The 17,621-nt window shown below is 43.5% G+C and overlaps 1 protein-coding gene and 1 pseudogene across 1 annotated transcript; both read left to right on the top strand.

The window, feature by feature from the left end:
- Positions 1–269: 269 nt before the first annotated feature.
- Positions 270–8,017, top strand: LOC136494138 (DNA mismatch repair protein MSH3-like; annotated as a pseudogene).
- A 3,470-nt stretch (positions 8,018–11,487) lies between these two features.
- LOC136494137 (K(+) efflux antiporter 1, chloroplastic-like) lies at positions 11,488–17,098 on the top strand. The gene is made up of 12 exons (XM_066490291.1): positions 11,488–11,727; positions 11,854–13,366; positions 13,635–13,797; positions 13,924–14,014; positions 14,320–14,456; positions 14,529–14,588; positions 14,666–14,785; positions 15,283–15,351; positions 15,651–15,716; positions 16,360–16,449; positions 16,670–16,774; positions 16,853–17,098. The coding sequence occupies exons 2-12, from the start codon at positions 11,865–11,867 to the stop codon at positions 17,039–17,041; spliced, it is 2,592 nt and encodes an 863-aa protein (XP_066346388.1). The 5' UTR covers positions 11,488–11,727; positions 11,854–11,864; the 3' UTR covers positions 17,042–17,098.
- The last annotated feature ends 523 nt before the right edge of the window (positions 17,099–17,621 follow it).

Raw genomic sequence — 17,621 nt, 5'->3', positions numbered from 1 at the left:
GTCAAAAACAGAAAATAACTAATTTAGGACAAAGTTTCGAATCAGTGAACAAACAGCGGTAACTTTTGGAGGTTTATCAGCAGTTCAGCACTGGAGCCTGATCGCCTGGTGCACCGGCAAAGCTGATGCTGATCGGCTCATGGGGCCCAGTTGGAAGCCAGAGCAACCGGGTCCTTCAAGGCTTCAACCTTCCGGCATCCTGAAGGCCTGAGCGGCTGAACTGAACCCCTCAAAAACCCTCTCGCTGCGGCTGCGGCTGCACCCGGCACCCTCACGCGGTCACGCGTCACGCCCCCACATTTCCCGCGCCGACCGACCAGGCGGAGGCGGCCACGCCATGGGCAAGCCCAAGCAGCAAGTGCTTTCCCGCTTCTTCTCCACGAAGCCCGCGCCCCAGCCCGCGGCCCCCGACCCGCCGCCCCCGCCTCCGCTCAACCCTAAACCCTCCGCGGCGCAACCGGCCGTCTCCACCGTCGCCTCCTTCTCCCCAGCCAAGCGCGCGCGCGCCCTCTCCCTCTCCCCCAAATCCCCCGCCGCCAAACGGCCCAATCCCACCCCTCCTCCTTCCCGCGACGCCGTCCGCCGCAGGCTCCTGGAGCCGCTCGACCCGCCGCCGCCGCCGCCGCCTCGTCCCCTGAACCCTACTGCCGCCGCCGGCGGCGGCGGCGGCGGTAGCGGCAAGGGCTACACCCCGCTGGAGCAGCAGGTGGTCGACCTCAAGGCCCGCCACCCCGACGTGCTCCTCATGGTCGAGGTGGGCTACCGCTTCCGCTTCTTCGGCGAGGACGCCGCCGTCGCCGCCGCGGTGCTCGGCATCGTCGCGCACCCGGACCGCAGCTTTCTCACTGCCAGCGTCCCCAGCTTCCGCCTCGGCTTCCACGTCCGCCGCCTCGTCGCCGCCGGCCACAAAGTCGGGGTCGTGCGCCAGACCGAGACCGCCGCCATCAAGGCCGCGGCCGGGGGCGCGGGAAGCGCCGCCCCGTTCGCGCGGAGCTTGTCCGCGGTGTACACGCGCGCCACGATCGATGCCGCGGCAGGCGAGCTGGAGGGTGGCGGCGCCGCCGCGCCCGAGGAGGGGAGCAGCTACCTCGTCTGCCTCGTGGATAAGGAGGTGGAGGCGGCGGGGAGGGAGGGACCCCAAGTGAAGGTTGGGATGGTGGCCATCGAGGTGTCCACGGGTGAGGTCGTCCACGGGGAGTTCCTGGACAGCGACTCCAGGAGCGATCTCGAAGCTGTGCTGCTTGGATTGGCGCCCGTGGAGGTCATCCTGGGGACACCACTCTCTTTCGCCACAGAGAAGGTAAGGTAGCTGACGAGAATTATCAGTTAGTTGATCTTGACCCTCATGTGCTCATGTTCAAGTTGTAGGTTTCTTAGATGTTTTTGTTTTTCAATTCACATGATAGCTGTAGCTGATATTTTAGTGAGTATAATCGACCTCTACTCGCTTGTCATATATTCTTTATGGTTGGTCTAGTTTGTGTGTCACTTACCTTTCATGGCTAGTGTGCTTTTATTAATGGAAGTCTGTAGTTATTTAGCAAACTAATCAGAGATTTAGCTATAATCTTGTTGATTTATTAAATTAATTTGTAGCTTAATAGTTTTGATGTCATGCTATATGGATATTTAATTTTCAGGATGCTGACACTACAGGTTCAATTTGATGCTATGGTTGCTGGCAAATTGGCAAGAACCACAAACAATTCACTGTAGTGTAGTTTAGTAGTATGTATAGCACACCTTTTCTGTTCCCACCATTGCAATTTCCTTTCTGTCTACAATTAAGGCCAAGTTCACGTCCAGTTGTCCGTCATGAAGTGTCATTGCCTTTTCTTCATTGGCAGCCTAAGCTCAAGAAATGTTTTCTTCTGATGGTGGATTTTAATGTGCTACTTACCCTACACCTTCTTCCTTTCCTTTTATGTATACTTTGCTTGAAGGTCTTGCTACTTGAGTAAATATTTCTCTCCCAGATTTATCTAAATTGGCATCTACTTGTTGTGTAGATTATGAAGGCATATGTGGGACCCACCTCTAATGTGCGGGTTGAGCATGTATCATGTGAATGTTTTGGCGAGGGTGGTGCTTTGGCTGAACTGATAACTTTATTTGAAAAGTCTGTGGACAATGCTTCTAGGGCTGAATATGATAGAAAGCTGATAGAAACAAACTGATGACAACAACAATCTTCATGGGATTGAGGTACTGTTAGCCTTTAAATTCTATTCTGAGTGGTGTTTTGGTGTATTCATTATCATCCTGCCTAAGTCACCAATTGTTCATCATGTAGTATATGATTTCTCATAACTACCATTTGTTCAAAACTAGGGTATCATGGCGATGCCAGAGCTAGTTGTTCAAGCATTAGCATTATCGGTTCGATATCTCAAAGGTTTCGGCATGGAAAGGATAATATGCTTTGGTTCTTCATTCCGGCCATTTTCTGCTGGTACAGAATTTTCCTTATCAGCAAACGCTCTTCAACAACTTGAGGTAGAGTCTTTTGCAGCACTTTCAAAGTAAAAGTTCCTGTTTGAATATTTATTAATATTTCTTTCTCAGGTCTGTCCTTGGCCTCTAGCTTTGTGGACAGTTTTGTTGACAATAATTTCTTTCTCCCATACAGTCAACAGGACACCTAGAGTTGTTTTTTTTCGTGAACTGCTGCTTCTCTTTTGTTCAATTCATGGAGTAACAACTAATGTGCTTTCAGGTATTCAGAAACAACTCAGATGGTACAACAGAAGGGTCTCTGTTCCAAACTATGAACAATACATGCACATCTTTTGGGTCTAGATTGTTTAGAAACTGGGTAAGGCTATCTATGCCTTCTCATGAAAAGAATGTTTGCATGGTGTATCATTCAATTGAAACCAACTAAATGTCAGAACATTGCAAAATATGAAATGTGACAACCCCAAAAGCTTTACATTTATCTCAACTGTTCTTTCATAGTTCTTTGATAATTTGATGTTCTTGCAGTTAACGCATCCCTTATGCGATAGACATCTGATTTGTGCTCGTCACGATGCGGTATCTGAGATTTTTGAATCAATGGGATCACATCATTCAGTTAGCAATCTTCAGGATGGAGGGGATAGATCCTGCACAGCTTCAGCGCGTAGTGATTTGTGTACTGTCCTTTCATCAGTTTTAGCATTGCTGGGAAGATCAGTTGACATTCAAAGAGGAATAACAAGGGTTTTTCATTGCAAAGCCACAGCTAAAGAGGTGAAATGTGTATTCTTCCTTTTTGTTCTAGTTGATTGCAAACTGATTTTTTGCCATTTCGTGTATCCTTGCTACATATCATTCTGGTCACTTGGTATTTATACCAATAGCTGACTGCTGTATTCTCTTATTGGTACCTCATTTCCTAATGTTTGCATTGCAGTTTGTTGGTGTTATCCAGTCTATCCTCACAGCTGGGAAGCAGCTGCAGAAGCTTGTTCTTGAGGATATTGGCACTGTCTCGTCTCAGCATAAACCTGTGCACTCCTCTTTGCTGAGAAGGCTAATAAGTACAGCTTCGTCATCCACTGTACTTAATAGTGCTATGAAACTTCTGTCTTGTCTTAACAAAGATGCGGCTGATCAAGGAGATATGCTAAACCTATTCATTGCATCTGTGGATCAGTTCCCAGAGGCAAATCCTTCCCTCAAAACGAAATGAACTTGTTCTGTTTACCTCGTTCTGAGGCTTGACACTCGCATGTTTTATAGGTTGCAGAAGGTCATGTAAATGTAAAAATGGCTGACCATAAACTTGATTTATTGATCGTGGAGTATCGGAAGCAACTTGGTATGCGCAACTTGGAGTTTAAAACCGTAGCTGGAACCACCCATTTGATCGAAGTTAAGTGGCCTGAGTTCAGCTTCAAATATTGTTAACTGCATTCTCAATTAGCAAAAAGGTTATATTTATCTTTTGTTATATTATTAAGACTATCTTATGTGTGCCTGCAGCTACCAGTAGATAGAAGGGTACCATCAAATTGGATAAAGATAAATAGCACAAAAAAGGCCATCAGATACCACACCCCTGAAATATTGAAGAACCTGGACAATCTATTACTGGCTAAGGAGGAACTAGCTGTTGTATGCAGGTCTATGTGGCATAAATTCCTAACAGATTTCAGCAAGTACTATGCACAGTTTCAAGCAGTTGTTGAATCTCTTGCAGCTCTGGACTGCCTCTACTCATTTGCGGTTCTTGCTAAGCAGAATGTAATGAAAATTCCTCTCTCCTTGCGTCTGACTTTTTCTTGTGTGAAATTGTTCACCAATGGCCAACCTTTGTTCCATCTTGCAGAATTATATACGGCCTATTTTTGTCCATGATAATGAACCAAGTCAGATTCACATCAAAGATGGACGCCATCCGGTCAGTTGTAGTTGTAGCTCACTTTCCATGCCATTTCTAAACATCAGTAACAACAACAACAACAACAACAGCAACAAAGCCTTTTAGTCCCAAGCCAAGTTTGGGTAGGCTAGAGTTGAAACCCAACATGAGCCCCCTAGTCTAAACATCAGTAACAAGACTATCTAATTTGATCAGCAAATCAGAAGCAGTATAATGTACTTTTAAACTTTCTTGTGGGTTCTGGGGTCGTTGAAGTAGATTTCTTTCAATTTTTTAGTTGTGTATGTAGTGGCACTGCACTGCCAAATTTTTATACGTCTCAAAGTTAGGAAGACAACAGACAGAGGAACCTTGAAATTTTAGAGTTCCTTTCTGAAAAGGTAGAGTAGTTATGCATACTTGTTGAGTACTGCATGCATACTTTAAAATACTTGAAAACTTGTATTGTACCTTTGGTTGGGTAGCCAACAAGATGGAATATATTATTTGCTATTACTACTGACAGATTCCACACTGTTATGTCCATTGTTAATTGGGCCCTTCTCTATGCTTACAATGTTCTTTACAATCAAGATATTAAAGAGGAGTTACTATAATACTTCTATCTAAGATCATGCGTCAAGACATTGTTCTAAAAATGGGTCAGCTAAGTCTTATACTAGGGTACATGCATGGATTTCCCCTTCCTATCACTGCATTACTTGTCTGGTTAGGCCATATATTACTGCTAGGTGGGTGGCAATGAAAAACATCTATAGAAACGTACTTCATATCTTTAAATCCAACTGTTTATCTGGTAGGACATGGTCTCTTTTTCTTTCTTTTTTCCAGTTCAACACCATATATGGGCCTGTCTGGCACATCTCTAGCTCTGAGATTATTACAGGATTTTAGTTTATAGGATAGGATAAAATAATGTGATTTAAGCATGTGTTTAATCCAAATAACAACAAAATTGCTCAACCAAATGCCTTCATATGCCCACAGCATCCAGCTCGAACAATTCTTGGAGCTGGAGACAGGCCCTATGTTAGGTACATTGACAATGATGGTGACAGTTTGCTGTTGGGCTTTAGGTTCTGGAGTCTTTGCTTGGAAACAATTTTGTTCCAAATGACACCGAGCTTCACACAGGATGGTGAGCACTGCCAGATTGTCACAGGACCAAACATGGGAGGAAAGAGTTGCTACATTCGCCAAGTTGCACTAATTACCATGATGGCCCAGGTATGTAAATCTCATGACATCCTTTATGGGAGCACATTGTGAATGTATTACATGATGACTTTTTTTTTGATAAAATGATGACCTTGTTGTTGGACATTCGTTCAAAAAGCATTACTAGGGCCTTCTCCTACTGTCTCTAAAAAAGGAGTTATTTCTTTTAGCTGACAAACTTCATCATGATACTTAGATGATTCCTGAAAAACATCTTCATGTTTTTTGTAGGTTGGTTCCTTTGTACCAGCTTCATCAGCTATGTTGCATGTTGTTGATGGAATTTATACCCGAATGGGTGCATCTGATAGTATTCAACAAGGAACAAGTACCTTCCATGAAGAGATGAATGAAGCTTCAAACATATTGCGTAACTGCACATCTCGATCCCTAGTTATCATCGATGAGCTTGGTCGAGGCACAAGCACACATGATGGCTGTCGCTATTGCTTACGCTACTTTACACTATCTTCTCAAAGAGAAAAAATGCATTGTCATTTTTGTCACTCATTATCCAAAGATCCTTGATATTCAGAGAGAATTTGAAGGTTCTGTTGGGGCATATCATGTTTCATATCTAGCCACAAGGAAGCTTTTGGAAGTTACTGATAAACAGGTGGAAACTAGGCCAGAGGCAAATGATCTTGGAGAAATTATTTTCTTGTACAAACTTGTAGCTGGAGCTTCAGATAGAAGCTTTGGTCTTAATGTTGCCCTGCTTGCACAGGTTTGTTATGCTTATTTGTTAGGTTTCATGTTTTGCTGTTTTCATCTAGGTAGGGACTAAATTTTCATCGTCATGGTGTTATTGGTACCTACATTGGTGTGTCTAACTATCCAAATTATTAATGCATGTGTTCTGATTATCAGGCTTGCAAGTGCCGAATTCCGATAATCTTGACTACTATAAAAATATTATAGACATGGTTAATTTTGTTGTTTCTGCCTCATTGGAATGCTGTATGCAGCATTGTAGCAAATGTGTCCTGTGTTGATTGTTCCAGTAGTTGGGATGAACCCTCTAATTTATACGATAGCATTTATACACCAGCTACTATTTGAAGTGTGTCCTTTTCACATAATGTTTTGCATGTTGAGGCCCTGTTGAAGTTAGACAGTAGTAATGATCTCCACTGTTATACCTTGGTTACTAAGGTTGATCACTTGGTCCTTGCAGCTTCCATCTAGATGTATAAAGAGGGCATCAGTCATGGCAGCCAAACTGCAAGAAGAGTTAAGTGCGCGTGAGGAAGATAAGCTTTGGAGGACAACGGATGCACCAACCATGGATGGACCATCTGAAAGTTCTGCAGAAGTTGGTTTGCTTTGTGCACAGCCTTACCAACGATTGGCAGAAACATGTCGCAGGGTACTGCTGAACGTCACGTTGGCTCAAAGCAATAATGATGTAGCGAACACACTTCCTTCTTTGAAGAATGCGCAGGAAATTGCACGGAAGGCGATATAAGGCTCAAGGCTATCATATGAAGCAGTGACCCATTTGACAATTGACATATTCTTCATCAGTGTGAAGGCAACTTTATCAGGTAACTATCTCCCCCATTCTGTTCACTTGGTTTTCGTGAAGCTATCATCCAACCACAGCTCCCTAAACTTGCACACTCGTGACACACAGCTTTCTGAAGTTACAGTTGTACTTCCTGAGCTTCATAAAACTTTTAGCCTTCACCATATTGCTGTTTAGCAGAACTTGCCAACATGGCATAGTCAACTAGGTAGGACCTGGCATCACCACCACCACCACAATTTAGGATTTGTTCCCTCCTTTTCTTCCCCTCCTTTGTATTTCCACTTATTTCGTTGGCACGTGAGACTTTTTTATGCCACCATGGTTTGACTGGTCATTGTCTGCTCCCAACAAGTTCGGTAGTTTACTAGGGAAAAGGGGCAGTCGTGCAAGCTACGCCGCTCGGTTAGGGTGCTGAAAAGTTGAAAAGCAGAGTTATAGGGATTATATGGGACACATCACACAACAGTGCAGTACAACAATTGCAGTTCTAGACTTCTTTTGAGGGAAACACTTGCGTTTATGGCTATACTATACAGCACTTGATGTACATTTGGCACAGCATTTTCTCCAGAGCTAACTTTCTGAGGATGCAGGTAGGAGCCGTAATGGTGGGAAGCATTTTGCTGGAGCCGTTTCTTTAACCCATGCTCTGCGAGGATAGCGCGCTTAAGCATTTTGGCCACAACTCAAAGCAGTGCCTGTGCGTAGTCGGGGTTCTGATCTTTGCTGGCACCTTAGGGGGGTGATAGGCGAAGAACCTCGAGCCTGTACTGTACCAGCCATAAGCTTAACCTCTGGATATATACTGGAGTACTTAGTATGTAACTGACTAACTGTATATTCCGTTCCTGTATTTATCTAGAACTCGTTTCGGTGATGGAAATGCAGAGAAAATATGCGTTTCCTTTTATATGTCTCATACAATACCTGTTTTCTTTGGCATCCTCGAATGTTTGTGCGGTACTCCTATACACCTAGGAAATTTTCCTGGTTTGAGCTAGCAGCCTAGCTCCTTGAGAGAATCAGAGTTGGAAAGTGCAAGTGCTCGTTTAAGCTAGCTAGCAGCCTAGCTGCTACTCTTTCATCCACAGCGCTGCTGCTGCTGGTTTCCTTGTTGATTGAACAGTAGCTGCCGGAAGGGGGTACCGCAGCTGCAGCGCTGTGGCTGCTGCAGCAAGCTCTTCCGAGCAAGCTGTTGCTGCTGGTTTCCTTTGTTGACTGAACAGTAAGAGTAGCAGCAGCGAGCAGAGAGGTGCCAGCGACCCTTTTGATGATCGTCCTCTTTTCTAAGCTTTGTATGGTGTAAGGGGTCACCAAGATATTTAAAGGAAAAGTCTGTTCTTTTGCAGCAAAAAATATTATAGAACACATTGGCTTCATCATCAGAGGTCAATGGTCATAGGGTCACATTTATCATAATTAATTCTCTCATGCTTGACATGTTTTCAAAACAAGCCAAGAGCCATTTTAATTTTTTGGCTTTACCAAAATTGTTCCCAACGAACAAGATCGTATCATCTGCGTATTGCAGAGAGATACAATACCACTTGGGCAGACATTTGTGAGTAAGCCACTAATAAGATCACAGTTGACTGCTTTATTAAGAATTCTGGTATAGACATCTGCTACTAAGTTGAAGAGAAGGGGTGCTAAAGGATCCCCTGCTTAAGGCCTTTCCCCGGTTTAAAATAGGGACTATTTTGGTCATTGGTCCTTACACAGATCGAACCCCCTCTAACGATATTACTAATCCAAAAAATCCACTTATCTCCAAAAACCCTGGAAGCTAGCATTTATCAAGGAACTGCTAGCTTACCTGATCGTACGTTTTTTCATAGCCTAACTTAAGGATCACACCACTTTATTGCTTATGTACCACGTCATGAATAATTTCATGTGTAGCCACAACACTATATAGGATGTACCTCTTTATAAAAACAGTTTGATTAGATGCAATTAATCTATCACAGATCAACATAAGCCTATTATTCAACACCTTGGAGAAATTTTTGAAGCTACAGTTCTAAAGGCTGGTGGGTCTGAACTTTTTTAGATGTTTTGGCTTCTGGTTCTTCAGGAATAAGGGTAATCATGGCACAGTTAAGTGTAGGCAAGCTGAGGTGACCCTTTCAATACATTTAACCAGAGCCATGAAATCCGATCTAATTGTTTTCCAAAAGTGTTGATATAGAATATAAAAGAGAAGCCATCAGGGCTGACGAGACTCGAACTCGAAAACAGCGTCTTTAATCTCGTTTTCAGAAAAAGGGCTCTCCAGGGGTCTTTCTCCAAGTTAATGTCCTATTCGCTCGGCTGATAAGCCATGGCTAAAATTACTGTTGGCTGATTTGGTGTGAGAGAAAAATACTATTTATTGGCTGAGAAAGTACGGCTGATAAGCCAAGCGAACAGGACGTTAGTCCGCTTTTCATCGTTGCCCCAAAAATCACTATCTAGAGTAATCTCTGAGTCGGGTTCTTTGCCAAAAAGGTTTTTGTAAAAATCCACGGCAATGTTAAGCATGTCGTCAGTCTTACTTGGCCATCCGGACCTTCAAGGGTGGTAATGCCTTTCTTTTTCCTTTTTCTCTGGTTAGCGACAGCTTAAAAACAAGCTGCGTTTCTATTTCCTTTTTCTCTGGTTAGCGACAGCTTAAAAACAAGCTGCGTTTCTATTTCCTTTTTCTCTGGTTAGCGACAGCTTAAAAACAAGCTGCGTTTCTATCTCCTTTTTAATTTTAATCTCCCTATCGTGGCGGTCCCGTCGCTGAATCAGTGGGGTACAAGTAGCACTAGTGAGGAATATACCATTGTCCGAGGATAAAAAATCCAAACAAATTTATCTGCAGATCAACAAAGCCCAGCCCAGAGAGATTCAGGTCGCGCGCGCCGCACCGGCCACAGGGCAGCCTAACACGATCCGCTCGCCTTGTTGCAGGCGCCAGTTTGGCTTGGCAGTTGGCCCTGTGGCTTTGCCTCGTCCCCTCCGCCGCCGCTGCCGAAACAAAGGGAGAGGATCGATCAGAGGAGGGGACACGCAAAACAACGAGTTTTTTTTACCTGTGTGCCATTATAAAATATTGAAATGATCTGTGTACCATTGAAATTTGAAAAAGTTCTCTAATACCCTCTTTAAAATTTCTTTTGCTCTGTATACCACTTCCGTCAGCTTGCCGTTCAATTCTAATGGAGGTGGCTACCTTTTTTACCTGTGCGCCATTATAAAAGTTCAAAATGACCTGTGTACCATTGAAAAAACGAAATTGCTTGTTTGAGGCCCTAAATGAATTCAAATCAAAAAGTGGTCAACTACAAAGTTTCATAACTTTTTGAGATCTACAATTTTCATTTAGTAAGTTTTTCCATCCGAGGTCGTTTGAAAAATTTGAATTTTAAATTTGAGAGATTCAAACATAGTTTTGCATGATAAGATGATTTCAAATCAAAAAGTTGTCAACTACATAGTTTCATAACTTTTGCAGATCTATAATTTTCATTTAGGAAGTTTTTCCATCCGAGGTCTTTTGAAAAATTCAAATTTTAAAATTTTTAAATTCAAACGTCGTTTTTGCATGACAAGATGATTTCAAATCAAAATGTTGCCAACTATAAAATTTCATAACTTATCAAGATCTACAAAGTTTATTTTGATCATTTGTTCATCCGACATAGTGGTAGTAACATTGTTCATCCGACATAAGTAGAAGACAGATATATAAGATTTGTGAACAATGTTACTATCACTATGTCGGATGAACAAATGACCAAAATAAACTTTGTAGATCTTAATAAGTTATGAAATTTTATAGTTGGCAATATTTTGATTTGAAATCATCTTGTCATGCAAAAACGACGTTTGAATTTGAAAATTTTAAAATTTGAATTTTTCAAAAGACCTCGGATGGAAAAACTTCCTAAATGAAAATTATAGATCTGCAAAAGTTACGAAACTATGTAGTTGACAACTTTTTGATTTGAAATCATCTTATCATGCAAAACTACGTTTGAATCTCTCAAATTTAAAAATCAAATTTTTCAAACGACCTCGGATGGAAAAACTTACTAAATGAAAATTGTAGATCTCAAAAAGTTATGAAACTTTGTAGTTGACCACTTTTTGATTTGAATTCATTTAGGGCCTCAAACAAGCAATTTCGTTTTTTCAATGGTACACAGGTCATTTTGAACTTTTATAATGGCACACAGATAAAAAAGGTAGCCACCTCCGTTAGAATTGAACGGCAAGCTGACGGAAGTGGTATACAGAGCAAAAGAAATTTCAAAGAGGGTATTGGAGAACTTTTTCAAATTTCAATGGTACAGGTCATTTCAATATTTTATAATGGCACACAGGTAAAAAACTCCAAAACAAAACTGGCCCTTGGCCTTAACCCCTCCCCCAAGGGCAAAGCCAACGCGAGCGCCAGGGCCAGCGAGTGAGCTCGCCTCCCACTCCCCCTCCTCGCCTCGCGCAGTCCTGTCGTAGGAATGGAATGAGGCCGAGGCCCCTCCGCCCTTCCCCCTCCTCCTCCTCGTCGGCGCTTCTCCCGTGACAAGCCTCCGTTCCTCAGGTCCAGTCGCCCTCTGGCCCAATCCGTATCCACCCACCAGTACGTGAGCACTCACTCCGCCGTCTCTGTCTCTGTCTTCCGCTTTTGTTTCTCTCGTCCCAACCTCTCCTTTTCCGCGGGTTTGATCTGGGTTTCCGATTGTCCTCGTGCTCGGCTACGATACAGGATAGGGTACGATGGATTTGTCCAGGTTCGCCTCCGGCGTCGGGCCCAGCCGCGCGGCCCCGCGGGCGGGCCTGCAGATCGGCGCCGCCGGGAATGGCTTCCGGGCCTGCTCACTGCGGCGAGCGCGGCACCGCGGCGGCGGCGGCGGGAACGGGAGCCTCACGTCCTCCGCTGCCGCCGCCCTCCGCGGCCGCGGCGGGCTCTTCTACCTGGCTCCCACGCGCGGGAGCCCTCTCAGTCTCCGCGCCATGGGTCGGCCGCCGCGGTGCCAGGGCAGCGACTCATTGGCCTACGTCGACGGCCCGTTGGAGGCCGCCAAGGACTCCGGCGAGGTCAGCGACGAGGAGGCCACCAGCTCGTGGTCCGACGACGACAGGGGCCCCGGCCCCGCCGACGTCGATGGTCTCAGGGAGATGCTGCACCGGTCCAGGAACGAGCTGGAGGTGGCCAGGCTCAACAGCACCATGTTCGAGGAGAAGGCGCAGCGGATATCCGAGTCGGCCATCGCGCTCAAGGACTGCGCCGACGTCGCTCAGAGAGACGTGTCCGCGGCCGTTGCCACCGTGCAGGAGATCATCGGCAAGGAGGCAGACGCCAAGGATGCCGTCCAGAAGGCTACCATGGCGCTGTCGATGGCCGAGGCACGGCTGCAGCTGGCGGCGGAGGCGCTGGAGGCGAAGCGGGGGTCGGTCGGGCCGATGGAGGTTAGCATCGAAGGTGTGGAGGAGGAGGCCCTTGTGTCTGCACAGGAAGAGATTAAGGATTGCCGGGCGGCCCTGTCGCGGTGCGAGGAGGAGCTGGGACGAGTTCAGGACAAGAAGATGGAGTTGCAGAAGGAGGTTGATAGGCTGACGGAGCTTGCTGAGAAGGCCCAGTTGGACGCGTCCAAGGCCGAAGAAGATGTTGCCAATATAATGGTGTTGGCTGAGCAGGCGGTGGCTCTTGAGATGGAAGCTACGCAGCGTGTCAACGATGCGGAAATGTTGCTGCTGAAAGCGGAGAAGGCCATATCCTCGGTTGACACTGTGGTGGAGCTAACGTCATCTGCTGAAGAGCAGAAAAGCGCTGAAGAGGATAGCGTTTCTGAAGGCTACGAGTATAGCAACGATGGCACTGATGATGTTTCTGTGAGGGATGAGGTGTCAAGTATCGAGCGTCTAATGGTTGGTGACTTGACTGTTGAGGGCATTGAGCAGCTTGAACCATCCCGTGAAATATATGATGAAGCAAGCAGTGATAAGATGTCTGTTGAGCCTCAGAAAGAAGCTGAGCCTGATTCAGATAAGTCGAAGCAAGGGAAGAAGCAGGAAATGGAACGAAAGGAGGTCACCAAGGAACCACTGAGTGCTCCAAAAGCGCTGGTGAAGAGATCATCCCGCTTCTTCCCGGCATCTTTCTTCTCCTCCAAAGTTGATGGAGAGTTTGCACCTACATCTGTCTTTCGGGGGTTAATGAAATCTGTGCAAAAACAGGCTCCGAAGCTTGTTGTTGGGATATTGCTTCTTGGTGCAGGGTGAGTCACATGACAACTGCTGTGGGTTTTTTAGGTTTTGCATTTTGCAGTAAGGATTTGATTTCAGATAACTGCACTCCACCAATTTACCTTGTTGGCTGTTATTTGTGTACAGATAAAAGCATACTTTCTGTATAGTCACCTCTTCTTTGCACTGAAAATTAGAAATGAGAATGGAAGTGTTTTCCTTATTATAACTGGTGGACATCATTTTCATTCATGTCAGTTAGGCAATACCTGAAGGGGTTTTGTTTTATGGGTCCTGTAGGGCATTCTTCTTAAATAGAGCTGAGAAGAGTCAACTATTTCAGCAGCAAGGCATTGCCACAAGTATTGGAAAGGTAACCTCCACAACAAAGCCCATAGTTCGTGAGATACGACAAATTCCACAGAGAGTAAAGAAGCTAATAGAGCTCTTACCTCATCAAGAGGTACAATTTCCTCATCTGAACCTGCTCATCTTCTGATTTCATTTTGTGTACGTCTATGATATTCAACTGTTATAATGAAACTTAGCTTGCATGTAAATTCCTTATGCTCTTCATTTCCCTACTCAGGTAAATGAGGAAGAAGCTTCGCTTTTTGACATATTGTATTTGCTTCTGGCCAGTGTTATTTTTGTACCATTATTTCAGAAAATCCCTGGAGGTGAGATACATATTCTAATATTGTTTGTGCACGGCATGGTTCAGTAGAATCTGTAGCTTTTTGCATTATTTTGGTCACCAAAGGAAGTTTGCAATTGAACTAAACAACTCCCCTTCTGGTCTCATCAACTTGTACTGTTTTAGTGACAACTGTGCACCATGCTTTTCCTGAATTGAAATGCCTGGACTTCTGAAGTTAGGAGCTAGAATGCATGGACTCATGTGCATACAAAAGTTGGAAACATTTGTGATTAAGATCATCAGTTTTGTGACCTTCTGCAAATAAATTTTACCTTGATACCTTAGGCAGTCCTGTTCTTGGATATCTTGCTGCTGGTGTCCTCATTGGTCCATATGGGATCTCCATCATCCGTAATGTGCATGGGACAAAGGCAATTGCGGAATTTGGAGTCGTGTTCTTACTATTTAACATTGGACTTGAGGTACACAACTAAGTGCCTTTGGATACTATTTCTTCTTTCAGCATATACTGGCTTAATATCCTGCACCTGCAGCTTTCTGTGGAAAGGCTAAGCTCGATGAAGAAGTATGTCTTCGGCTTGGGATCTGCTCAGGTTCTGTTCATGCTAACGCAACCATCAAACAGTTATCATTACTCAATTACTCCCTGATAAATTTGAACAATTGACAGGTGCTGGCTACTACTGCAGCTGTTGGTATGATAGCTCATCGTTTTGCCGCACTACCAGGACCAGCAGCAATCGTTGTTGGGAGTGGCTTGGCTCTGTCATCCACAGCTGTTGTCTTGCAAGTACTTCCTTGAAATCACACTTGTTTATCAAACTCTTGTTTCTTTGTTACTGATCGAACATATGAGCAGAAACATATACCCCTGATTAATATTCTCAGCTAATATGAGTTGCCATTTAGTATTAATAAGCTACTAGGGAAATTTGTTTTCTTGCCACGCTTCAAAATGCCATGTTCAGGCACAAACTAGGTTTCATTTAGGTGAGTACAAAATTCTACTCCCTCCGGTCAAAGACACTTGACATTTTGGACAAAAAGCAAGGTCTCCATTCTGTCGCTTTGATCACTATTTACTATCTTTAATGCAATCAAATTGATATATTTTAAAAGTGCTTCCAACCCATGGTTTTCATGTTTCCAATTCAAATGTTTGACCGGAACCATGCCTGATTCATCGTGTTCACATGACTGGGAATTATATATTTATCTATACTTTCCAAGTTTTGTGATGATCATTTGTTGCTTGGCCTTTAAGCATTTAGTGTTCTGCTTTTCTAGGTATTGCAAGAGCGTGGTGAAAGTACGTCACGTCATGGGCGTGCTACATTTTCTGTGTTATTGTTCCAGGTATAACCTCACTGTGCTCAGATATGTTCCCTGTTTTTGAAATAACGCAGCTTATGCTTCAGCTTTCCATTTGTTCATTTCTTGCTAATTTACTTCAGCACATCATTTCTGTTCACAACTTTTAGATCACACCTCACAGTTGCATATCTTTATGCATCTTTTGCTGTTTACATCTGTGATGCATACGTGATAGTATCGACTTGCATGGCATACTCATTCTGAAGCATTGAGAGCCTTTAATCCTTTAGTAATGTTAATCTAGCTTGCCTTTTTAATATATTTTCTTGTGTTGTCCCCAGGATTTGGCTGTGGTGGTCTTGTTGATATTAATACCTCTCATATCACCTAATTCTTCAAAAGGAGGGGTAACCATTTTATCTTTATGCTCTTTTCCTTGTCTGTCCTAGGACCTTTTGCTTATTGGTACACATAGTTTATGTGCTTTATAGCCCAATGAGATTACGAGTCTACTGTAGCACGAGAAACTAGTATGTGAAGACCAATGGTAGTATGATTTTTAGTGAGTAGGAGCACTTCAAACTCATGTTGAATCAAAATTCCCATTGAATTTTTGTTGCTATTCGGGACCGTTAGAGTTTGACTGTAGCAATAGACATTTCTATATTTCAGATGGAATAGGTGAAATGCAAATTTGTAGCATTAGTGACTGATCGGCAGGATTATCCTTGTGCATGTTATTAAGTAAGAAAATTTGTTCAGTAGTCCTACGATATGTAAATTTTGGAAATAGCATCCAACTTGAGGATGATATATGGGGCCTGAGGCCACATGTGAGTGATGCAGCCAATGCCTTTCCCAGTTTCATGGTTTTTGAGGTGTCACTTAGGCGTTGAGGTGTACCCCAGGCGCCACAAGGTTTTAGTTACGCCATATCGCCTAGGTTTTAGTGCCACAGGACGCCACAACGCCTCAAAAACCATGCCCAGTTTACACTTCCTTTTGAACTGCTTGATCTTGAGGCCTTCGTTCAATATCTGTTTTTTATAGGTTGGTTTCCAAGCAATAGCAGAAGCCATGGGAATGGCTGCAGTCAAAGCAGTAGCTGCTATAACTGCCATAATTGCTGGAGGTCGTCTGGTGAGTTGACTGTTCGTTTACATTATTTTGCTTATCCTTTCTGGAACTTTTTTGTATGCCATACGTAGACTCTGGGCCCAGCTGGACATGGGCATGTTTCCTAGCATGCATGCATGTTTCCTTGCATGCATGCATGTTTCTGTTTTTTCTCCTTGCAGCTGCATTTATCTGAATTTATCTGCAACTATTTAACAAGCATTTTCCATTTTGTATCAAACAGTTGCTCCGGCCTATTTACAAAATAATTGCTGAAAATCGGAATGCTGAGATATTTTCAGCAAATACACTCCTTGTTATTTTTGGCACAAGTCTTCTTACAGCCCGGGTTCGTATTCTATATGTTTATATCTAGCCTTTGCATTGCTTAAAACTACTTTTGATTCTATGGTACTACTATTCACAGGCTGGGTTATCAATGGCACTTGGAGCTTTTTTGGCTGGTCTGTTACTAGCAGAAACGGAGTTCTCCTTGCAGGTTGAGTCAGATATAGCTCCCTATCGTGGTCTTCTGTTAGGACTTTTCTTTATGACGGTGAGTACCGTGAATATAATTTCATCAATAATTATTTCTTTAACACTGATATGCTGCTAGTGTTATGTTTCAAGTGTTCCTAACCTTGTACCATCATCATGGGTATCAAATTAAGTTACCATGGACTTGCTACTCTATTAGTTACTACCTCCATAATCTTTTGTAAGGCACGGCTTGACATGACACGGTCTCCCAAATTATGCTTTGACCATTTGTTTATTTTATAATATATTTTTTGTTATAAACTTGTGATAATTTGATAGTATATTTGATTACGAATCTAACCGTATCAAGTTTGTATTATAATAATTAAAAATTATTAGCTAAATTGTTGGTCAAAGATTTTAAAGTTTGAATCTTGATATGTGTGTGCCTTATAAAAGAACATGGAGGGAGTATTTAACTTCATATTAAATTCTCAGTACATCAACAACAACAACAACAAAGCCTTTAAGTCCCAAACAAGTTAGGGTAGGCTAGAGTTGAAACCCAGCAGAAGCAATCAAGGTTCAGGCACGTGAATAACTGTCTTCCAAGCACTCCTATCTAAGGCTAAGTCTTTGGGTATATTCCATCCTTTCAAGTCTCATTTTATTGCCTCTACCCAAGTCAACTTCGGTCTTCCTCTGCCTCTCTTCAC

The sequence above is a fragment of the Miscanthus floridulus genome, chromosome 11 (genome assembly GCF_019320115.1).
Source record: "Miscanthus floridulus cultivar M001 chromosome 11, ASM1932011v1, whole genome shotgun sequence".
Taxonomy (NCBI): Eukaryota; Viridiplantae; Streptophyta; class Magnoliopsida; order Poales; family Poaceae; genus Miscanthus; species Miscanthus floridulus.
Note: the sequence above shows the minus strand (reverse complement) of the source record. Positions and strands in the feature narration are given on the sequence as shown.